The 23,879-nt window shown below is 46.7% G+C and overlaps 2 protein-coding genes across 5 annotated transcripts in view; one reads left to right on the top strand and one right to left on the bottom strand.

Annotated features, from left to right (window-relative positions):
* atad1b (ATPase family AAA domain containing 1b) overlaps positions 1 to 5,744 on the bottom strand; it is a 12,779-nt gene extending 7,035 nt beyond the window's left edge. For 3 of the 4 annotated variants that reach the window (XR_006375890.1, XM_044177937.1, XM_044177939.1), the window contains exons 1-4: positions 5,035 to 5,744; positions 3,724 to 3,998; positions 2,317 to 2,415; positions 1,369 to 1,489 (exon numbers count right to left, since the gene is read on the bottom strand). Coding sequence is in view for 3 of the 4 variants with exons in the window: in XM_044177937.1 (XP_044033872.1) it covers positions 1,369 to 1,489; positions 2,317 to 2,415; positions 3,724 to 3,897 (394 nt within the window). In the remaining variant the exon portion in view is untranslated. The remainder of the gene's footprint in view (positions 1 to 1,368; positions 1,490 to 2,316; positions 2,416 to 3,723; positions 3,999 to 5,034) is intronic. The other variant, XM_044177938.1, reaches the window with a different exon arrangement.
* A 920-nt stretch (positions 5,745 to 6,664) lies between these two features.
* On the top strand, positions 6,665 to 22,012 carry ptenb (phosphatase and tensin homolog B). The gene is made up of 9 exons (XM_044177936.1): positions 6,665 to 7,583; positions 11,116 to 11,200; positions 11,674 to 11,718; positions 12,094 to 12,137; positions 12,241 to 12,479; positions 13,105 to 13,246; positions 13,347 to 13,513; positions 14,426 to 14,683; positions 15,349 to 22,012. Exons 1-9 carry the CDS (start codon positions 7,505 to 7,507, stop codon positions 15,535 to 15,537), a joined length of 1,248 nt encoding a protein of 415 aa, XP_044033871.1. The 5' UTR covers positions 6,665 to 7,504; the 3' UTR covers positions 15,538 to 22,012.
* Positions 22,013 to 23,879: the final 1,867 nt, after the last annotated feature.

The raw sequence follows: 23,879 nt of genomic DNA, 5'->3' as shown, positions 1-23,879 counted from the left end.
TCCTTCCTTCCTTTTTCTCCTTCCTTCCTTCCTTCCTTTCACTCCTTCCTTCCTTCCTTCCTTCCTTCCTTTCCTTCCTTCCTTCCTTCCTTCCTTCCTTCCTTCCTTCCTTCCTTCTTCCTTCCTTCCTTCCTTTCTCCCTTCCTTCCTTCCTTCCTTCCTTCCTTCCTTCCTTCCTTCCTTCCTTCCTTCCTTCCTTTATCCTTCCTTCCTTCCTTCCTTCTTCCTTCCTTCCTTCCTTCCTTCCTTCCTTCCTTTCCTTTCTCCCTTCCTTCCTTCTTCCTTTCTTCCTTCCTTTCTCCCTTCCTTCCTTCCTTCCTTCCTTCCTTCCTTCCTTTCTCCTTCCTTCCTTCCTTTCACTCCTTCCTTCCTTCCTTCCTTCCTTTCACTCCTTCCTTCCTTCCTTCCTTTCCTCCTTCCTTCCTTTCCTCCTTCCTCCCTTTCCTCCTTCCTTTCTTTCACTCCTTCCTTCCTTCCTTCCTTCCTTCCTTCCTTCCTCCTTTCCTTCCTTTTACTTCCTTCCTTCCTTTCTTTCACTCCTTCCTTCCTTTCTTTCCTCCTTCCTTCCTTTTACTCCTTCCTTCCTTCCTTCTTCCTTCCTCCCCTTCCTTCCTTTCCTTTCCTTCCTTCCTTCCTTCCTTTCTTCCTTCCTTCCTTCCTTCCTTTCTTCCTTCCTTCCTTCCTTCCTTCCTTTCTTCTCCTTCCTTCCTTTCCTTTCCTTCCTTCCTTTTCACTCCTTCTTCCTTCCTTTCTTCCTTCCTTCCTTCCTTCCTTCCTCCTTCCTTCCTTCCTTCCTTCCTCTTTCCTTACTTCCTCCATCCTTCCTTTCACTCCTTCCTTCCTTCCTTTCACTCCTTCCTTCCTTCCTTTCACTCCTTCCTTCCTTTCACTCCTTCCTTCCTTTCTTTCACTCCTTCCTTCCTTCCTTTCACTCCTTCCTTCCTTTCACTCCATCCTTCCTTTCTTTCACTCCTTCCTTCCTTCCTTCCTTTTACTCCTTCCTTCCTTCCTTTCACTCCTTCCTTCCTTTCACTCCATCCTTCCTTTCTTTCACTCCTTCCTTCCTTCCTTCCTTTTACTCCTTCCTTCCTTCCTTTCACTCCTTCCTTCCCTCCTTCCCTTTCCTCTTTCCTTACTTCCTCCATCCTTCCTTTCACTCCTTCCTTCCTTCCTTTCACTCCTTCCTTCCTTCCCTCCTTCCCTTTCCTCTTTCCTTACTTCCTCCATCCTTCCTTTCACTCCGTCCTTCCCTTTCCTCTTTCCTTACTTCCTCCATCCTTCCTTCTTTGCTCTTTCCTTAGAGATGGTTAGTTAACAACATCATTAAGCTGATCTACAGTCAGAAACAGCTGGATGAGTCTCTCTGACCTTTCGGAGGCTGCAGCAGTCTGGATCCCTGGAACAGGTGTCTCTTCTGAACAGGTAAGATGACCGTCTCCTTCAACTCTGTGATCACCTCGTCCAGACCTGCAATGTCTCTCCATGTGATCTACACACACACACACACACACACACACACACACACACAATTATTTATGCTAGCACTTTTTACTAACGATGGTAGTTTAAAGATCTACGAACTGTTAGATTGTTGCAGAGTTAAGAGTTAAAAACTAGCGACCAGGACTCAGTAAGTTCTCAGTAGCTACCATCTGATTATGCTAAGCTAACTGACGTTCTTTACTCATTCAGTCAAATGTTATTAGCATAACTTTTAGTTTGAGGTGTGTTGTGTTATTTCAGTAAAATGTAATTTAAAATCTTCCAGACTGACGTCATTATTAAACAGCATTAATCAGGTCAGAGACGTCGACCCAGATCACCTCTTTTACTCTGAACGGCTCAGATGTTAGCATGCTAACGTTAGCTAACAACAGTTAGCGGCTGTAAACATTTATAACAGCTGATCTCTACGTGAGAACTAGTTAGTGAGTTTTACTTCAGTGATGATGAAACTCACTGAGTGACGTCAGGACGAGGCTCAGTGTTCACCTGTGGTGTCCCACAGGGCTCTGCTTCAGGTCCTCTGTTGTTTTCTACATACGTGCTTCCTCTTGTGGAAATGATTTGCAAATATAATAATTGAATTAAATATACTTGTCTTGCTCGTCTTCACTGTCGAGGCTCACAGCTGTGGAAGTCAGGCTGCTACTTCACTGTCGACTTTCAAATCTTTCGTCAAGACTTATTTCTACAAACACTTAATGCACCTTTTGTCTGAGTACTAATGTATTTTATCTTTGTTTTACTTATCATCCTCTCTTGCATTTCCATGTTCTCGTCCTGCGAAGCACCGTTACCTGCATGAATAATTACCTGCATGCTCAGCGGGTCGACCAGGTGAGCGGCGATGCTCATCTCATATTCAGACAGCTTCACATTTTTAACACCAATCTGACGCATCAACTTCTCTGCCTGAAAGAGACAAAGTCAGAGTTAGACTTCACTTCAAGGCCCATTTAGTAGCCGTTCTAGAGCTTTCAATCATGCTAATCACTGGCTGCGCAGGGGCGGGGAAACCCTGTTGGAGAGCAGGTGATCAGCTGATGATCAATCAGCAGCAGGTGGAGACGCTGTGATGAACTTTAATTTCATCCTTTCACTGTAACTGCCGACAGAAACACAACATTTAGGACGCAACACGTCACAGGAAACGTGTGCGTATCAGTCTGTGTCGACGACATGTTGCTGACATGTCGACGACATGTGTTGACGACACGTTGACGACACACGTCGACGACACATGTTGCTGACATGTCGACGACATGTGTTGACGACACGTTGACGACACACGTCGACGACACATGTTGCTGACATGTTGACGACATGTTGCTGACATGTTGACGACACATGTCGACGACATGTTGACGACACATGTTGCTGACACGTCGATGACATGTTGACGACGTGTTGATGTCAACGACATGTCGACGACATGTTGACGACACATGTTGCTGACACGTCGATGACATGTTGACGACGTGTTGACGACGTGTTGACGACACACGTCGACGACACATGTTGCTGACATGTCGACGACACGTTGCTGACACGACTGCACAGGGCCGTCGATCTCACTCTGAGTGAAGCTCGTGCCCGAGGACTATAAAAAGCCGTCATCAATGGAGCTCCGACACTGCGATTCACCATGGCAACAGGTAAATACACGGCAGATCCTCGGCGGTAATCCGGCGGTCGTAAAGACGGTAACGCCCGTGTGTGCAGACTGTGCATCTTTAAACAAAGAGCCGAGTCCGAGCGGGAAACCGTCAGAAAGTAACACAATAAAGTTTTATTCAGTTTACCTGATGAACGTTTCCTTGATGGTTTCCTTACTTTATATTTAAACACATTATTCAGTTTAATCAGCTGAAGATGAAACGTATCGATCAGAGAGACCAGACCGTCCGCTCTCCGTCTGGTCCGGAAACAACGTGTTCGCACTTGAAACGGCGTCGAGGTTCAAATACAGCAAAGTTTAGACTCTTTCTGGATCAACAGCGTTCGGCTTCATTTCAGCTGTCGGTGAAATGCTGTTGAACACGTTCAGCCTGTTTAAAAACGTCGGAGGAGACGCAGAGACACAAAAAGCTGCCAGCGAGCAGGTTAGGACTCTGACATTGCTACTGCTGTCATGGTTACCAAATTATGTACATACAGGCCGGCAGATCACTTTCTCAGGTGTACCGCATCTCTTTAAACCCCGCCCCCTCCCTGTCTCACCTGTTTCTGAGCCTCCACCTTCTGCTTCCTGGTGGGGTCGATGGCGTCCACCATCCACTTGATGGTGAAGTAGGTGACGGCTCCGAATATGGTGAGACGGAAGAGCAGGCCGATGACCTCGTTCCTGCCCAGAGGACGGGTGATGTTTTCAGCTGGAATCTCCCTCAACACCATCGTCGGGGTCAGAGGTGACAGGAAGTACACGCAGGGCTGCGGACCAACACCAACACGTTCGTCTTAAAGGGGCGGCGTGAAGAACTGAGACTCCGCTCCACCTGAAAACAGGGGGCAGCACGTAACGTCTCGCGTCGTAACTGCTGCTGACTGCCGTTAGCTAGCTCACTTAGCGGTCCTATTAGCTGACTGAGTCCGGGAACCAGAACTGGAACCGGGATCAGCAGCCTCCCAGTAAACAGACCAGTCAAGTTCTTCACTTCATTAATACTGAAACTTGTTTTTCAGAGTGTTTCATAAAGACATTGTATTAATATTAGACAGTGTATTGAAGGAATAATCATATAAATGGTAGCTTCAGTTCTACAGCACAGACAGTCTCACAGGTTGAGGCTCAGTGGAGCAACAACTATAAAAGTTTACGTTTTTACTGTGATAAGTGCTTTTGGTGTTTTGGATCCAAGCCGTTTTGAAATGAATGATTAAATGAATTATTTCTGGTCTCCAGTCATGCTCTAGCAGCTTCGCATTTCTACCAAGAAGCAAATAAATGGTACATTTTCGGGTTTTTATACAGGGTTTGGCGAGACATCCCCTCTTGGACTGACAGCCTACAAGACTACTCCTCACTCTGGATCCAAACCAGAATGAAAGGACGCTCCTAGAGAATAGTTTATGGTTTATAGTTTGTTATGATCTGATGGCTTTGTCGTTCTAACAAGAAGTGACTAAATTGTAAAAAACCTAAGCGGAGTCTGGCGGGACGTTCCTTTTCGTGACTGGTTTCGACACACACCGGGTCCGGGTCCGGGTCCGGGTCCACTGTTACTTAAACTGAACTACGCTTTATTTTTCAGCGGAGACTCCGGGACCCCTCCTGTCCCCCTGGAAGGTCCCGGGCCACAGTTTGGGACTCCCCGGTGTTCGCACTATAAAACCGAAAGAACTGTGTGGGCTAGCTGCTAACTTTAGCATTAGCTTGACCTTCTCGGGTCTCCGGCTGTAACAGAGCGGCTCCTCGCCGGATAAACTGACAGATACCACCGCCGGTGACACACCGCGGAGCACCGACAGCGCCGTTAAAACGGTGAGAGGAAAACAACAGAAGCTCTTCGTTTGTCCGGTAAACGCTCTTACCTCCGGTAGTCCCGTCAGTCGGTCTCTTCTTCGGTGGTACTGGGCGCACGTTGCGTGCTTTCTTCTTCTACGTTAATTTAAGTGCAGCCCACGCTCAGACTCGCTGGCGCCACCTGCAGCGCCGGAGTGCAGGCCAGAACGCTGCTTATTGGATTATTGATCCCGACGCCCGTCCAGACCTGTTGAACTGACGCTGAATACTTTCGGAGAACAAGTTATTGATCTTTAGCGCTATCAGCAAGCTCAACATTATATTCTCAAAACTCACTCAAATGTGTATTATTAAACTTTCTTTGACTGGCCTCGGTTACATCTCGTTCTCTTTAAACATCATCATATTGATTTCTAATAATGAGCTGTATATGATCCATATCCAACATGTAGCACTGCAGCAGCGTGGGAACCTCTGAGCATGAGTATGTGTGTCCATCCAGCAGGTGGCGCTGTAACACAGCTGATAGCCCTCTGAGCCGAACATTGCATTTATAGTTCAGTCTTCATCATCATCATCATCATCGCAGAGTCTTCATTATCACACAGTGTCTCTTCCAGTTCAGTGTTCCCATACACGTTATACATCATTTTACATGAAGCGCAGGTTGAAAGTCTCTAAGAGTCTCGAGCAGATAAACACGTAAAAATCACACAAATCACTGCAACGTGTAAAGTTAGAGCCGCAGATCCGCTCTCCGCGGCCGGAGGGCCGTTATGTAACGTCAGCGGGACTCTGCTGGTTGCCAGGTGGTGAATTATTCCCGCTGGTGTTATTTTGGGGGTTTTACGATGGAGGTTTTGAATGGGAGGATCAAACGATCAGAACCTGGCAACCGCGTGTGCTGCCAGGATGCGTTTGGTTTAGAAAGTCCAGTTAGCAGCTAACAGCTAGCATCGTCAAGCCAGACGGAGTGACGCAACTCCAGGAAGTTCAGGGTTATACAAAATAAAAGCACAGCGGCGTATGCTATAAACTGAAGGGCTTTAGTAATACTGAGGCAAACTAACGCATAAACATACAAATAAAATATGAAATAATCTAATAAAAATGAATAATATTAAGTTATTTCCAAACATAAATGTCTAAATGCAGTTTCCAATGAAGTTTTCTCCAAACAGCAGTTTTGTTGGCTTAAAATGGTCAACTTTAAAATAAATGCAATTTTAAATATATTATGTCTAAATATACTGGGAACAGCACATTAAATATCCATATGTGTTATTCATTTATTCATTTAGTTTGTAAAATGCACGCGTCCAGCTTGCTAGAGATAAATAAACACATCAAAGATTTACTACTTACTGTTATTTTTGTAACACAATATTAATATAAAAATAAAAATATTTTTTATTCCCTCTTCTTCTGTGTGTTTGGGGCAAATGAACAACATCAGCACAAATATATAAAACAACACATTCGGCAGCTTTAAAACATTTCCGTTCATTTCCATCAACGCTGAGACATAAAAATGTTTCTACACAAATATTCAAATGTCACATGAAGAAATGAAAAAAAAGTACAAATTTAACATTTAAAAAAACTCTTGAAACAGGAGCTGGACTGGATGAGCTAGATTTCTTATTTTATTTCAGTTAAATCTTCTAGTTAAAATCTTTTAAATTAAATTACTGTTTTGTAATTGATGTATCTATTTATCTCCTGTTGCATCGACCAAAATCCAAAGCTGTGAACCAGCTCTAAAAATATAAACATCAACTCAGATTTTATATACACGTCCTCATTTCAATATACAGCCGTAGACTTTAGGTTTCAGGGCAGAGCTTTATTCTGAAGGCGGAGGCCGGATGTGTCGCGTGCTCCGGTCTCGCGCTTCACCGTCTGTGGCCGCGCAGCGTCAGTCGCGTCGCGTCGCTCTTCCTCCGCTCAAAGACGCTTCGGAGAGATTTTCTCTCCGCGGATCTGCGTCCAGTCACGGCGTCTCTGCTGCACACCGACACCTGGAAGAGTCCGACCGGATCCATCCGACGTCTGGAGGGCTGGAGCTTAACCGAAAATAAACCCGCGGATGGTTTTGTCTCCAGGCGGGGGACCTGGAAACCCGGGCCCGCAGTGGGAGCAGGGAGGAGGCCCCGACGCCCCCTTGGTCTGACCCAGAAAAGAGCACCGACGGCCGGGCTGCCTGTCAACTAGAAGGCCGGCTAGCCACTGGCCACACCGGAGCTCGGAGGGTGGCACCCGAGGAGGACGGATAACGGGATACTTCCTTAACGTTATCCATTAGGACCTATTTTTGTTCTTATTATTCATCAGGAAGGATTTATCAGCGCTAAAAAATTAAATAGCGACCTTCTGGAGATCGGGGAGCTGGAGGCTAGCTAACTCCGGGCTAGCTGCCCCAGTTAGCTTCTCTCCCCGGCAGCCGGACAGCGGAGGCTCCGGAGCGGGGACGGAGGAGTACAGGCGCCCTCTCGATACTTTCTCACCACTTTACGGACTTCACCGGAGATACCGACAATGGCTGCCTTAATCAAGGAAATCGTCAGCAGAAATAAAAGGCGATACCAGGAGGACGGCTTTGACCTGGACCTGACCTGTATCCTTTTACTGTTCCGTCAATTTCACTGTTTTCTGACTGTTTTCTTAGCCTGGTTCGCTAACGTTAGCTTGCTCGCTCTCAAACGGTATGCAGAGCTTCGTTCAACAATGTTGTAATTTAACGATGCGGTCCATGTCACGAACAGGCTGCTCACGTAAAACAAGACTTTCTGACACACAGAGCCACTCTCCATATCGGTGTGCATGTAATACTCAGCCAACCAAACAACGGTATAATAATCCCAACTTTTAGAAACAGGTCAGTACTCAATGATTGAAACTCAGTCGAAGACAGCAACGTAAACGGCAGCGTGAACTAATCCTACATAAAGTGTTCTTCATGCGGTGATGTTTGCTTATTTGTCAGCTGTTGCCTGTTCTCAGTTGTATGGGCATGTATGTTGACATACTTGGGAGTGCGCCTTAAATTGGCCGTTTTTTCAACGGAGTCTGTAGTGCGGTTTATTGCCTAACGTTACAGGAGAATGGGGCTGAATCGGGCTAGCTAACGTTAGCAGGCGTTTATCTCCAGTCTGCCTTCAGTGACACAGCCGATGCAGCGGGCGTTCATCAGGATACCTGCTCAAGCTTTCCACGGCTCTGTAGGTAAAACATCCAGTCGCTTGGGAGTTGTTTTATGTGCGTTTTCTGAGCCATATTGAACGTAGTGGTTGCTAACAGGCTAAGCTAACAGCGGTGTCAGTGGCGTTGCATCAGCAGCAGCAGACCGAAAGAGCTGCAGACACACCTGAGAGAAGTACACCTGGAGATGGGGAAGGAAACCCGGCCGTCACGAGCGCCTCAGATGTGATCATGTAATAAAAGTGTATCAGTGTTAGACACACACACACACACACACACACACACACACGAACATCATGGAGGGTAGCTCCACCTGCAGCAGCACTTCAGGTATTTAAGTTCTCACATGTGAACTTGGAGTTTGTCTTCGCTGATAATAGTGCGTATTATCAGACGCTCACCAGGCCGAAGGTCTGATGACACAGCAGTGTTTAAACCCACAATATGGTTTCTCCTCTCAGCCAGCTGTTTGAAGGTCCTCAAAGACTCCCAACATCTGGATTAAAGCTCCTGTTGGCAGATCTGAGCACGCCGTGACGCTTTCTCTAGTCTGAAATCCTTTCTGTTCTCTGAACGGCTGAAACCGTTAGTCGATCAACAGAAACCGTTTTGATGATTGATCGATTGGGGAAACACGTCAGACGGCATCTGGATTCTCAGGACCTGAACCGGTTTGCTTTGGACACAACGAGACATCTGAAGACGCCACTTTGACTCTGAGAAACTGAGATGGACATTTCTAATTCATATTTCATACAAAAGGCAGCGTCAGTATTCAGCTAGCTTTATTTCCAGCCGCCATCTTTGTTTGGATTCCAAACTCGTAACTTCGTGTTGGAAATGTTTGTTGTCGTATTTATTCTTTAGGAAACCAGATGTTTGAGCTGCAACGATTACCGAGCGACAGAAAATAACGTGATGGTTGTTTTAGTCTTTTTTAAAGCAACAGAGGCCCAAAGATTCGTCCGCGCCGTCTTCTCGGACGCGATTCTGACCGTGAACTGAATCTGTTGGTCGTCCAGAACGAGACATCTGAAGACGCCGCCGCCTCGCACCGTTTTCTCACGTTTTCTCACGTTTTCTATAAAACCTTCAGGTAACCTCTGAGGTGAAAGAGAAACGATTCGTCGTTCCACAGAGTGTGTAGAAATAAAGCGACGCTGGGAGCGCGCAGGAGGAACGGCGCCGCCTCGTATCCATGGAGACAGTTTCTCATTCTGAAATGTTCTCAGCGGCGCTGATCACGTGACGTTTTCGGCTGTAATGAGAGAAGGTTTGTCCCCGCCGCCCAGCGGCCGGCTCACGGCATCGGTCAGAGGTTTCACGCCCGGTGAGATCTCAGCTGTCAGTGCTGTTGCCACGGTTACCTGCAGCGTGCTGAATACACCTGAGGTAGGGCGGGGCGTTTACATGCTGACTAATAGTTGATACACGCGTGTTTCGTGTCCTGATTGGCCGAGGACATCCAGACTAGTTAGTATCTGCTGTCACTGCTGTCCCCCTGCTTCCACTCTTTATGCTAAGCTAAGCTGCTGTAAGTCTGTTTTCATGTTACAGTGTAGATAATGTCGTCGTCCGCAGCGCCCACTGCTGCGACTCGTGATTTAGCGAAAAATGTCCCTGTCGGTTTCTCAGGTGACGTCTTCTGTCTCGCGTCTGAACCACGAAGAGAAACAGAGCTGAAGCGTAACGTTGAAACTTCATCTCTAAAACATTAGTTTTATGTTAACTCATTGTTCTGTGAGGCTGCAGGATGTGTGTGTGTGTGTGTGTGTGTGTGTGTGTGTGTGTGTGTGTGTGTGTGTGTGTGTGTGTGTGTGTGTGTGTGTGTGTGTGTGTGTGTGTGTGTGTGTGTGTGTGTGTGTGTGTGTGTGTGTGTGTGTGTGTGTGTGTGTGTGTGTGTGTGTGTGTGTGTGTGTGTGTGTGTGTGTGTGTGTGTGTGTGTGTGTGTGTGTGTGTGTGTGTGTGTGTGTGTGTGTGTGTGTGTGTGTGTGTGTGTGTGTGTGTCGATGACATCATGGTTTTATGCTGGAGAGGAGGAGAGGGGAGGAGGAGAGGAGGGAGAGGAGGAGGAGGGAGAGAGGAGGGAGGAGAGAGGAGGGGGAGGAGGAGGGAGGAGGAGAGGGGAGGGGGGGAGAGAGGAGAGAGGAGGAGAGAGGGAGAGGAGGAGAGAGGAGGAGGAGAGGAGGGGAGGAAGAGGAGGAGGAGGAGGAGGAGAGAGGAGAGGAGGAGGGAGGAGAGAGGAGGAGGAGGAGGAGGAGAGAGAGAGAGAGGAGGAGAGGAGGGAGGAGAGAGAGAGAGGAGAGGAGGAGAGGGGAGGAGGAGGAGGGGAGAGGGAGGAGGGGAGAGGAGGGGAGGAGGAGAGGAGGAGGGGGAGGAGGAGGAGGAGGAGGAGGAGAGAGAGAGAGAGGAGGAGAGGAGGGGAGGAGGGAGGAGGAGAGGGAGGAGAGAGAGAGAGGAGGAGGAGGAGGGAGAGGGGAGGAGGATGAGCTGAAGGAACAAAGAACCAGAGAAGAAGAAGAACAGAGTCAGAGAGAGGGGTGCAAAGGGTTGCTGGTTTGAATCCCAAAGCATTCTGGGAAATGGCGGCAGGGCGGAGCCCCGCCTCCTTCCCTCTAATATCTGCTGCTGAGCCGCCTTCGAGCAAGGCAGCGTCTGAGTGAGCTAACAAGCCGCAGGTGTGGGAGGACGGCTCGTCGGCACCGCAGCCTCAGGTGACCAGAATGCACTGCAGCAGCTTAAAGGGACAGTTCGACATTTAGTGAAATGTTCTTCTTCGCCAGCAGCTGGTTAGCTTAGCTTAGCATAAAGACTGGAAACGGGGGGAAACGGCTAGCCTGGCTCACGATGCTCCCAGCCAAATAATCCAACACATAAGCTGAAGCCAGAAGCCAGAAACAAACCAGATGTAACGACGAGCGCTCGTTGATCCTTAACAGAGCGATCAGATATCTATCCGAACATCATAGCGATGGGCTTCCCCGCTGAGCGTCTGGAAGGAGTCTACAGGAACAACATCGACGACGTCGTGCGGTGAGACGGCGATCCTCCATCAGTCCAATATCTTCATTTCTGTTCAAATCAGCGGCGGTCAGTGAGTCGGTTTCCATCCTCATGTTGTTGTTCAATCGGTCCGTAAAAATACAAAAACTCTAAACACGTAGAAAGCGTTTCCTGTCCGAGGCGTGGAAGAAGAGCTGAGAGCATCAGCTGTGTGCGGAGCGATGAGGAGGCTGCAGCCTTCCTCACATGAACACATGAAGCCGACATCGCCTGAGCTTTTTATGGCGTCGTCTCGCTGCGTCCTCTTCTTCTTCTGCGGCGCTTTAACGGCAGCGGCTGGAGGATCGGCTCCACCAGCTGTTCACCTCCATCAGCCGATGAGCTCGCGTCCTGGCAGCGGCGGCGGGAAACAGGCATTCATTTGGATGGAAACCTGACCACCGGTAACGCAGCAGAGTGAAGCAGTGACTTGTGTAAAAACCGAACCTGTCTGTCTCCCTCAGGTTTCTGGACTCGAAGCACAGGAACCGCTATAAGATCTACAACCTGTAAGTACTTTTAAAATTGTGACTCGCGTGCTCCCGCTGCAGTGTAAACAGAACTGTGTCCGCTTTGCACGAGGCTCTTTACAGGTAAAGTGAGCGACACGCGGCCGTGTCTCAGAGCAGGAAGCGTTCAGGAAGCCGCGCTGACCTCACTTTGACCGGTCGACGTGGCGAACGCCTCCGGCGGCAGCTGGTCTGAGCTGTCGCCGATTCACGCTAATCCAGTGAGACACGTGGCGACGGAACAGAAGGGAACGCCGTCGGGGCGAAGTGGCGGCTGTTCGGGTTCAGGTTCAGAACATCAGCGGCGAGGACCTCGTCTGGATTTGAGGTTTGTGATGTCACTGGCTGCTGTAACATCTGGCTCTCTGTCCACAGATGTGCGGAGCGACATTACGACACAGCAAAGTTCAACTGTCGAGGTGAGCGTCCTCCTCTGACCTCTGACCTTTTGATTGAGGTCGCAGAGCCGCGGCCAGGTTCGTGACGAGTCTCACAGCTCTGTCCCGTTTGTGTCTCACTCAGTCGCTCAGTTTCCGTTCGAGGACCACAACCCCCCCCAGCTGGAGCTGATCAAGCCGTTCTGCGAGGACTTGGACAAGTGGCTGAGCGAGGACGAGCAGCACGTCGCCGCCATCCACTGCAAGGCGGGAAAGGGCCGCACCGGCGTCATGATCTGCGCCTACCTGCTGCACCGAGGCAAGTTTCAGGAAGCTCAGGAGGCTCTGGACTTCTACGGAGAGGTCCGCACCCGGGACAAGAAGGTAACAGGGCCGCTGTCGGTGTTCGGTATGAAGTCGGGCTGCTGGGAGAAAGGGTTCAACCTCTGGATGTCGAATAAACATCTGACCTAAAACCTGCAGCAGGATTCATTATTAGTCACCTCAGGATGCAACAGTAACTGACATGTTTCCTTTCTCCCGGCGGCTCATTTATGTTTAAAGATACTGTGTCCTGATTGGTTGTTTTAACTTCTGGTCAAACTATTGTTGATATCTTGTTCATAACGGCGGCCATTGGAGGAGTATGAATGATAGGGAAAGTAAAAGAAGGAAGGAGGGAATAATGAAGACAAAAGAGAGGAATAGTGTTCAGTCCAACACCTCGAACCCTTCTGTGGCGTTAGACCAGAATCAGGGAACCCCCAGCAGCTGATATGAGAGCACAGGTTCAGAGTTCGGGACGCGCAGCTCACCTGGAGGACGCTGAGGCGGGGGGGTGGGGCCAACGCATGTGCTACCTGAAGATAATCTAACATGTGTGATGGTTTTCTGCGTTGGAAGTACCGTACATGCAGAACTCCATAAGTAAAATGCCTAAAATAAATGAAAAAGTAGAAGCATGTTTAAAGCTCGCTGGCCCGTGAGTGATTTCTCTCTGTGCGTTCAGGGCGTGACGATCCCCAGTCAGCGGCGATACGTCATCTACTACAGCTTCCTGCTGAGGAACCAGCTGATGTACAAACCTGTCGCTCTGCTCTTCCACAAGATGCTGTTCGAAACCATCCCCATGTTCACGGGAGGCACCTGCAGTAAGTCTGTCTGCCTGTGGGAGATTCCCAAAAACAGAGTGATCAGTGAAACCGATTGATTGTTGTGAATGAGAACTCTGGTGTTGTGCTTGTGGCGCAGATCCTCAGTTTGTGGTGTACCAGCTGAAGGTGAAGATCCACACGTCTAACCCCGCCAACACCCGGCGGGAAGACAAACTGATGCTGTTTGAGTTCCCGCAGCCACTTCCTGTCTGCGGAGACATCAAGGTGGAGTTCTTCCACAAGCAGAACAAGATGATGAAGAAGGTGAGGAGGAGTCACTGCAGTCGATGCTTCTTTTTAAATGTTGAACTTAAAACTCACAGAAATGAAAAGAATCAAAACGAGTGTGTCATGTGTGCTATTTTGTTTTATTATACTTACGTTTTAATTTGTTTATTTGGCCCTTTTCACTCAGTTATGTCCTGATTAAACCTGAAATAAATGGAACTGAATTAATTCTACACCCAAAAACCCAAAATGACAAAGCGAAAACTTTGAATGTTTGAAACCTCTCATTTAGTATCCAGTCTGTATTCGGTACTTTGGCAGCAGTTCCAGCTGCAAGTCTCCGTAAATACGTTGTCCCGGGTGAGTCGTCTCGGGCACCTCCCCGACCGAGGTCCCTCTCGCCCGGTTACTGACCTTTTGTGGATCCACCAGGAATCTTCTTCCGTTCACAAAGATGAAGCCCTCTTCGCTCCTGGGAACATTCAAAGCTTCAGGAATGGTTTTATAGTCTAACCCAGATCTAAGCCTCCACGCAGTTTGACGGCAGATGTCCAGTCGATTGAAGTTACCGCAGGATGCCCCTGCGCTCGGCTGTGGAGCGACTGCTTCTGGAAATGAGAGACTTCACTTTGTTATTTTTAGTAAATGTGCAAACGTTTCAAAGGACGTGTTTTCGCTTTGTCATTACGGATCATTGTGTGTGTAATGAAGTGCCAGAAAGTAAATTTAATCCCATTTAGTTCAAATCTGTAACAAGTGAAGTGTGAAGGGGTCTGAATACTTTCCTAACCCTCGGGCTGCTGCGGCGAGTCAGCTTTATTCATTCAGCCCCAAATCACAAATTAGTGTCGGGTCGATCTGTCCAACACTCGGCGAGTCTGTCAGTAGGCGTCGTCTTTACCTGTCGCCTCAGACAGCCGTTGATCACTTCAGACTCTGTCCTTCCAGGAAAAGATGTTCCACTTTTGGGTCAACACCTTCTTCATCCCGGGGCCGGAGGAGAACCTCGACAAACTGGAGAACGGCAGCGCTGGGACGCAGCGGGAACCGTCCGACAGAACGCACCAGAACCCGGGGATGATGACGACAATGATGATGGGAGGAGAAACCAACGACAGAGACTACCTGGTTCTCAGTCTGACCAAGAACGACCTGGACAAGGCCAACAAAGACAAGGCCAACAGGAACTTCTCCCCGAACTTCAAGGTAAAACATTTCTGTTGGTTTCATCGCTCAGCGTCATTTAACCTGGCTGATGCAGAAGAAAGAAGAGGTTAACAGTAGGGCAGCTAGGGGAGAGCTGAAACACATAACCGATTCGTTACCAAACAGTTTTCAGACCGGAGGATCACGGGTCAACTGATCCTTTAGGTTCAGAGGAAGTTCCTTAGTTCTGAGACTGAACCAGTAGCTTCACACGAAGCTCAAAAGTAAAAGGTTTTACACTGGATTCAACATTTCGGGACAGTTCCGTTTGAGTAATTGTACATTACAGTATCTGGCCAATAAAAGGTTTCATAAAAATGAAATAATAATAATTGCATCAACATTGGGAAAATAAAGTGGTCAGTCTATAAAATGTCTTTAGTGCTCTTCACATTTTTGCAGTTGCTACAGGACTTCTTCCTCTAGATAGTCAAGTTTGATGCTCTTCTAGGCGACTGATCCCAGGACCTCACTAAACCACCCAATCTGGAGCCACGCCGGGCTATGACCTGACAAAGGGCAGTGACTCCGTGCTTACTGGGAATTAATGGGAAATAATTGCAATCCCCAAACGTGAAAGGGTTTGGGGTTCAGCGGGCCATCAGCCCCGACGCTCCAACATTGGTGCACATTAACAATCTAACCGATTTCATTGTCTGCTTCAGGTGAATCTGTATTTTACCAAGACGGTAGAGGAAGGAGCTAACTGTGACGCGAGCAGCACGTCGGCCTCGGTGACGCCTGATGTCAGCGATAATGAACCGGATCATTATCGGTATTCGGACACGACAGACTCGGACCCGGAGAACGAGCCGTTCGAAGAGGACCATCACAATCAGATCACAAAAGTCTGACACACATACACACTCGCACACACACACACACACACACACACTCGCACACACACACACGAAGCCCCAAACTAAGACTAGCTTGTTGTTAGCTAACGGGGGAATATAACCGACGGACCAGAACTGATCTGTGGGACTCTCAAATCAAAGAGTTCAGATCAGGATATAAGCCCCCCCTCCCCAATCTTCTGCTCAATGCACAGCTGGACAATCACATGACATGGCGGTCGGAGGTGAGGAGGGCGGGGATACATGTGTGGGCGGGGCCAGGCCGGGCAAAGAGATTGGCGAGATTAAAAAAAAAAATAAAGGAGTAAAACTTGAATATAAACAAACTGAAAGACAAGTAGACTTCTTTAGTGACTACACCAAGATGTTTGTTGGATGAATCCCCGTGTGTCCTTCCTTCCTGAACAGTTTTAGGAAACTTTATGCAGACAAATCTTAATTTTTTTCCGACTCTTCCCTCTTCAGTCTTGTTAAGCTGTTCTGGAGAGCCGACTCTTCTCTCTGTGTGCTAACGTCTCATTTTTCAGCCCAAATTTACGAACTTTACTTTTTGTCTTCTTGTCATGTGTGGACCCATGTGGATTTTTAAAGGCCAGCAGTGATTGTCGTTTCGGCTAAATTAAATCTGCACTTATAAAATTTGTAAATTCTTATTCTTTAAATCCGCAGTGTTTCTGTCAGTTTCCTTCTCGTCAGGTTCAACAGGCACTGAAACTAAAAGTAATATTACTGACTGAAAGTATTTTTATTATTATTTTACGACATACATCACACCGCGGTGCCGACCAGTAGGTTAAAGCCTGCTGGTGTAAAACAAAAACACTACAAACGTACCAGGGGATGTTATTGTTTCACCCAGGTTGTTTTAAAAGTAGTAAATTGGTTGAAACTGGTTTTCCTGATTACTTTACGTTCTCTCACATTAAAACATAACCCTGGTCTTTCAAAACCCTCCTGACGATGAACAGAGCGGTTTGGATCAGTATCACATTGGACCAGTCAGTCTGAGTTGGCGTGGACCAGTTTGAACCGGTTTGGACCAGTTAGCGTAATCCATTTTGTACTGAGTCACTTGGGGAAAGTTTGAGCTGGTTCAGACCAGCCAGTCTGAGTCCGCCTGGACGAGTCTAACTCTGGAATACAAATGAGATGTTTGATCTAAAGGTTTACTGAATGTTTTCTAACTTGACATTGAAAACTCTCCAACCAAAGAACTTCTGAGCCCCCCAAACTTATTTTTTAAATCTTGTTCCCAGTCTTGAGTCATGTTTGGACAAAGCTGGACCAGTGTCAGTGCCGGCCTTTACCAAATGTTGACCAGTCTGGATTGGCTTTGGGACGAAGCAGCACACAGAGAGAAGTGACAGCCTGTTGTTTGAATGTGACAATGGAGAAGAGAAACTTAGATTATTCACAATCCGCTGCAGTTCTGTCAATCATCTACTGTTGAAAACACACGTACAGTACAAACCTACTGTGAACAAAAATGCTATTACTACTTTTCTGTCTGTCTACAGTTTTGCACAGAAGGATTCTCTTCAGCCCTTCAATCAGATCCTACAGTTACAGAAAAGTTATTTTCGTTATACTCTGACTTATATCAAACATTAAGCTAAACAACAAACAAGCTACACACAGTATAACCATTCCTTCAGCCGGATCTATACACCTATGTAGGCTAACACACCCTGACACAACTACAGCAGAAATCTATGACTCCAGAGCGCTTGGTTTGGATGTGCCTGGGATGCCAGGCGGGCGGCACTTTATAAAGGACAGTTCACTGAATATTAACAGCTTTGCACGTATTTCCGGGCAAGCTCAGTCCATCCAAGGAAGCCAGCTTGGCTCATGTTGTGCTGATTTCTGTCAAGTTGAAAGATACAGTCCTTTTATAAAGCTGCCGTTTGTGAGGTTTCAGCTCAGAGTTTCTCAACCTTGAGGTCAGGACCCAACGTGGGTTTACGGTAGATATCCAAGACGGATAAAGTGATGTTTGCTTGATAGATTTTTAGTAAAAATATAAAGTAAAGATCACTGTCTGGTCCATTTGGAGCTCCCTCTGTGCTCTCGAAGACTCTTGAGTCACAAGTATTTTGGGATCACTGGCCAGAAGATGTTGAGAAACGCTGTTCTACCAAGGTGCCAGAAGTTTGTTTGAGCATGTTCTTAAATCAGCACCCAGCTGCTGACCAAACAGCTTCCAGCAGGTTTCAAGACCACAGTCGGTCTTGAGAGCCATGAGGTTCAGCCTCTGTGTGTCTTTGGTTTCTGACATTTCAAAAAGGGTGTTGCTCTATAATTACTATTACTCTGTCCATAGACTATTAATCGTTTTACTCACTACTACTTCTTGGAGACATTTAAGCACTTAAAGTCTTGCAAACTGTACCTTTAACGCCAGGGACGACAGTTTGAGGATCACATTAGCATTACAGCAGGTTCGAGACTATTCCATCTGGCAAGTGAACATTAGGGATTCTCCGATTCATCTTTTTAGATCCCAGATTTCATTAGAGGAAACCAATCCAAAACTAATCACCAGCTGGTTCCAGTTCTTTGGGCTCTTACCGAATGTTGGGGCTTGCCCTTTCATTGAACAATCTAAAAGAGAGATTTTAAAACTTTTTTTTTCTAAATGTAAACAGACTTTTGGATGATTATTGTGTGGATGTACCTTCTTATGTCCACAAAGTAAGCTTCCTCCTGCTCGGCAAGTGTTCGACTGCAAAAACTACCACCATTTGACTTAAAATGGCACTGTTTCAGATGCCCGTGCAGCCGGGAACAGGCAGGGAAAGCCCTGTTTGAAGGTTTGTTTGCATCACCCAAGTTGCAAGAGACCACCTATGAAGTAATTTGTACTGAATAGTAGCCAATTCGTCCCAGTTGCATCAGATTGATTGGAGCATCCCTAACGATCATCTAAAGGAACATCTGCCTCCAGATCGGATGAAGTTTTAGTCCTGGTGTCTGATTTCCGTCCTAACATTTGGTGCTACTACCTATCATTGGCACCGCATTGGTCCTGTAGTTATTGATTGTCCATCTTAGGTGTCGTATCAAGATTCTGGATTGGGTCTTGAAGTTCTTGTTGTCGACCCTGTAGGCCTTGTCAAGAGCCTGATCACACAGGACGTACTCCGGAGGCTAGAAAACACAAAATCCTGAGCGCTGCTTTTATTATAAGAAGCTGCAAGGGCAGAAGCACTGACACTGTCGTTGTAAGGCCCACTACAAGATGCTTAGACAGAAGGCATTGTACATTTCCCAACCTCAAATTCCATCTAGACATCAGAACAAACTCGAAGAGTCAGCGGCACTCGGTAGAACTCTGAAAGGCCAATGACGATAATATCAAGTGTGTTTGGTTTCGATCGTGACATCCCAGAAGTGTGAAAGACCGGGGTTGACCCTGACAGAGCAGGGGACGAAATGGCCTCAGGCGTAGGGAGGCTTTTTCACAGCGAGGGGGACCGGACTGATAAACAGAATACCCTGGTTCCAGACCTTTTGAATCACTGCTGAATTGATGGCTATTTCCTGGTTGGAAAAAGAGTTGAGCCAATCAGAGCTTTTTTTATTTTAGGGGTAATGCCAGCTTCCAAGTGCCAGAGCCAGAAAAATGTCCACAAAATATAACGACAGGCATAGATGAGATGTTTCCAGCTGTACAGGTTGTTAGTCGACTTACTTTCTGTCGAAGGAAGGAACAGAGAAAAAATGGACATTCTGATTATCAGATTGTAAACATCTGGATCTCAAAACTCCTAGAGGTCATTGGAACAAGTAGAAAAAGCTACCTGCCGCTGATAAAATTGCGTCCTGTGTGATCAGATCTTGAGGTGTAGCACTCAAGCTCAATGAAAACCTCTTGTAGCGTCGTGCTACCAGCAAACCAGTGCTTTTGAACAGCCATTGCTGGGCCTACAGTTGATCTTGTTGGGTTTAAGGTGCTAAGCTAAGCTAGCCAGGGCTGATGCTGAGCCTGTTGTCCATCTGTGGTGCTCTCTACCAGCCACGAGTGTTCGTCCAGTCTTGATCTGTGATGCCAAGCAGCTCTGTCGTCAGTGGCGATCTATCCACAGGCTCTGTTTGTGTATTTTACAGCAACAACAACACACTTCCTGTCTTGAGTCCTGTTAGGTGCTGTCAGGTCTGGCCTCACTTCCTGTCATCAACCCGTTCAGACATGACTGGTGTGTAGACTTGTTCAGTGGAGGGACTTCAAACCTTAACGAGTTCACCCAGAAAACACAACTAACTACTGCAAACTGGTGTGGACTCCAGAAACAGAACCAGCAAACCTGGATTACATTTTCCACAGTACCACAAAAACTGTTTTTATTTTAACGCCGGCATCTCAGCAAACTGAAGCCACTCATCTTGAGTGTTAATGATCTTCACCCCTTAACAACAGCATCAACACATGGTTTGATAACGGACGTTTAGAGGGCAGAACGTCGAGGTACATGAACGCTGGTAGTCTACTGCACATACCTGTGCACTGAGCGGGTTTCGGGTATTTGAGGCCAGGCAGGTGCTGTCCATGTCTCTGACTGTTATAGGTGCTCGATATGTTTTTCTTTTGACCATTTTACAGTTGTTGGTCACAGACAACACGTCCTAGTTCAACTGCGTCAAGTCCATCTGGGAGATTTGGACAGAAATGAGTGTCGTTTGTTAATGAACAGAACCAGTGTCAGAAAGAGAATTTAAACCTTAACTCAGATTTCACAAAATTTGGCAACAGATATTTGCCGTATCTAAAAGTATACAATGAATGTTTTGAAACAAAAACATCCATTAGATGGTCAGGGTTCCTGCACCGATCCAGAAAGTCAGAGAAAAAACAGAAAAGGAAGTGACAAAAACTTTGAGATATTACTTAAGTGCTTTTCTGCTTACGGATCTCCGCACAGAAAACAGAAGGCTACAGAAAAGTGTAGCGGAGAATCAGTAACGTGTTGAGATCAGCGGCTTTCAGTTTGGCATTAACAGCGAAACCAGCCACGTTTCCACTGAAGTCATTGACGCCCGAGACGACACGAGTTTGAATCTGGACTCTGTAAAGGAACCTTGAACTTGGTTTTGGCGTTTTATGCCCCAGAAATACTACTCTAAATTAACGTTTAATCTTTAACAATCACAATTAACTAACAGTTTTAAACGTGGAATAATATACTCAGACTCCAGTAATTCCTTCAGTGAGAAAGCTTCTTTGTTTTGTCTGTTTTAGCCGACCAGACGACGCTTCAACTTTCTGTTTACATCTCATAACCAAACCTGCCAAAATGAAGCTCAGAATGATGTTTTATTTTGTAATTTTTTGTTTGTTTGTTGGTTAGTTTGGAGTTGACAAGGTAAACATGATCTATGTTCATGTTCCTTCTTCTTTTTGCCTTAAGGTGCGGCACATTATCCCTCCGTTCAACATAACTGCCCCGCACTCGGACCAGTAACGGGATGTGATGTCAGGGTAGTCTGGTAGTGTCATATTGTACAAAAACATCAGTAAAATAATGGAGTCTACATTTCAGAACCCAACGTATCAGTGTTTCTATTGGCCGAACGTGCAAATTCAAACGTGGAAGGTGAACTAGCACCTGCGAGACGGCCGGAGGTCCTCACTGAAACAGGAAGTCCATTCTTGAATTTGTCGTTTTGGCTTTTATTGAAGTGAACGAGAGATGGAACAAGTATTCGCACGACGGAGGCGTCATGTGACCGCACCTTTACTTGAAGCCAACAACAGTTTTCTGCTCCTCAGCAGTTCCTCTGCAGTTCAGAGTCGTGTACATCAGCCCCCCTCGCGGCCTCTGTAACGTCTGTCCAAAAGGACGTCACGTGTTGGAAAGCAGCGTCACGAAACAAGTAACGCCTGAACGCCGACTCCAAACCACGTTTATGTTGCATCTTTGTCGGGTCAAAATGTTTGAAAATGATCGGCACTCTTATTCCAACAGCTGCTCGACGATAACATCCAACCTGTTCGCGTCGAAGAACGTTTCAAAATGATTAACAATTTACCGTTTGCTAAGCCCCGCCCCCTTCAGTACCTGTAGCTAACCTGCCGATCTTTCCGTTCTCACACAGCACGGTTAACAATGATCACACGTTTACCATCAGGATTCATATAAACCACTAACTTCCTGCACACGGCTCTGATCCTCCTGCGTCTCACCTGCAGAAACTGCCGGAGCAGAACTTTGTTGTTTCGTTCAGTTTCAGGTTTCAGCTCAGCGGTCTACAGTGTTTCTGTTCATGATGATGATTGTCTTGTTTTTGTCAGGTATTGATTTTGTAATAAAAAAAAACAGAAAACTCACCATAACTACCGGCCTGTATCACCATGGAAAACATTTCATGTTAAACTGACAGACCCCCCCCCCGTTCATTTATTCTTCCCCTTCTTGTTTTATAATGAAATAAAAACACTGTAAAGGTGAATAAACTATTTATAAACATCTGTTGTTGTCTGTGTTGCTTTTGCAATAATTTGAAGAACTACAACTCCCAGGAGCCTTCAGGTGTGTTCAAACTAGACTTATTTGAATGAACCCCCCCACCACACTCTTCCAAGTCACCAAAAAAGTTTTATTATATAATTAGTTCTCTCTTGAAACAACCACAGACATTAACTAATTACCAAATGTTAGCTTAGCGTGTTAGCATGCTAACATCAGCTAGTTAGCAGTAAACACAGAGTGCAGCTGAGGTTGATGGGAGCATCATCAGCTCTGCAGGTGTTTGGTCAGAAACCAAAGTTCAATTTTATTTAAATTCATAACAGAAGTTATCTCACTGCACTTTTCCTACAGACCGAACTCTTTATAATATTATTTACAGAGACCCAACAAATCCCACCATGAGCAAGCATTTGGCGACAGCGGCAAGGAAAAACTTTCTTTAAGAGGCAGAAACTTCGAGCAGAACCAGACTCAGGGGGGGCGGCCATCAGAGAGAGAGAGGGAGAGAGGAAAGAGCTGCATCGTGGGAAGTCTCCCGGCAGTCTAGGCCTATAGCAGCATAACTAAGGGATGGTTCAGGACTCACCTGAGCCAGCCCTAACTATAAGCTTTATCAAAGAGGAAAGTCTTAAGCCTGCTCTTAAATGTGGAGATGGTGTCTGCCTCCTGAACCCAAACTGGGACCTGGTTCCACAGGAGAAGAGCTTGATAACTGAAGGCTCTTGCTCCCGGTCTACTTTTGGAGACTCTAGGAACCACAAGTACCCCTGCATCCTGGGAGTGCAGTGTTCTAGTCGGGTAATAAGGTATTATGAGCTCTTTAAGATATGATGGTGCCTGACCATTAAGAGCTTTGTAGGTGAGGAGAAGGATTTTAAACTCTATTCTGGATTTCACAGGGAGCCAGTGCAGATAAGCTAATATTGGAGAAATATGATCTCTTTTCCTAGTTCTTGTCAGTACACGTGCCGCAGCATTCTGGATCAACTGGAGAGACTTGAGGGACTTATTCAGGCAGCCGGTTAATAAGGAATTGCAATAATCCAGCCTAGAAGTAACAAACGCATGCACTAGTTTTTCGGCATCATTTTGAGACAGGAAGTGCCTGATTTTTGCAAAGTTACGTAGGTGAAAGAAGTCAGTCCATGAAGTTTGTTTCATGTGGGAGTTAAAGGATAAATCCTGATCAAAGATAACTCTGAGGTTCCTTACGATGGTGCTGGAGGCAAGGGCAATGCCATCTAGAGCAGCTATATCTTTAGATAATGTGTCTCGGAGGTGTTTGGGGCCAAGTACAAAAACTTCAGTTTTGTCTGAGTTTAACATCAGAAAGTTGCAGGTCATCCAGGTCTTCATGTCCTCAATGGTGAGGGGGGGCACAAAAGTGTCGGACGCGTTAACATGTCGACCTGATGGTGGCGCTAGATGGAAAGTCAGAGGATCAGCAGAGTTATTACAGTTCATCCTGAGGGGAGCGTGAACGATGAAGCACGTCTCATCACAGTCCAGCAGCAGCTGAGATGTTTCAGTCTGGATCAATAAAAATATATATTGATTTTGTCACACTGCACAGACGGAGAAGCTCCTCAGTTGAACTTTAGTTAAAAATAAATTCAGATAAATCTGCGTTTAAACTCGTCTTCTCTGCGACGCCGCGGTCTGCAGAAACAACGTGAGGTTTTCATGCTGCTGTGTGTCAGAGATCTACCAGTGACTTGGCAGAAATTATAATCGCTTCCCCCACAATGCACTGCAGCGGCACTACTGAGCGCGCTCCAAACGACTGGAGAACAGGCAGAGAAAAATTAGGCCACACACACACACACACACACACACACACACACACACAGCACCTTGTGGGCACCA

The sequence above is a fragment of the Siniperca chuatsi genome, linkage group LG20 (assembly GCF_020085105.1).
Source record: "Siniperca chuatsi isolate FFG_IHB_CAS linkage group LG20, ASM2008510v1, whole genome shotgun sequence".
NCBI classification, from domain to species: Eukaryota; Metazoa; Chordata; class Actinopteri; order Centrarchiformes; family Sinipercidae; genus Siniperca; species Siniperca chuatsi.
Note: the sequence above shows the minus strand (reverse complement) of the source record. Positions and strands in the feature narration are given on the sequence as shown.

Coding starts and splice junctions, on each gene's coding strand:
- ptenb (XM_044177936.1), top strand. CDS start 7,505: ATGGCTGCCTTAATCAAGGAAATCGTCAGCAGAAATAAAAGGCGATAC. Junction 7,584..11,115: donor CTTTGACCTGGACCTGACCT/GTATCCTTTTAC, acceptor CAGAGCGATCAG/ATATCTATCCGAACATCATA. Junction 11,201..11,673: donor AACATCGACGACGTCGTGCG/GTGAGACGGCGA, acceptor TGTCTCCCTCAG/GTTTCTGGACTCGAAGCACA.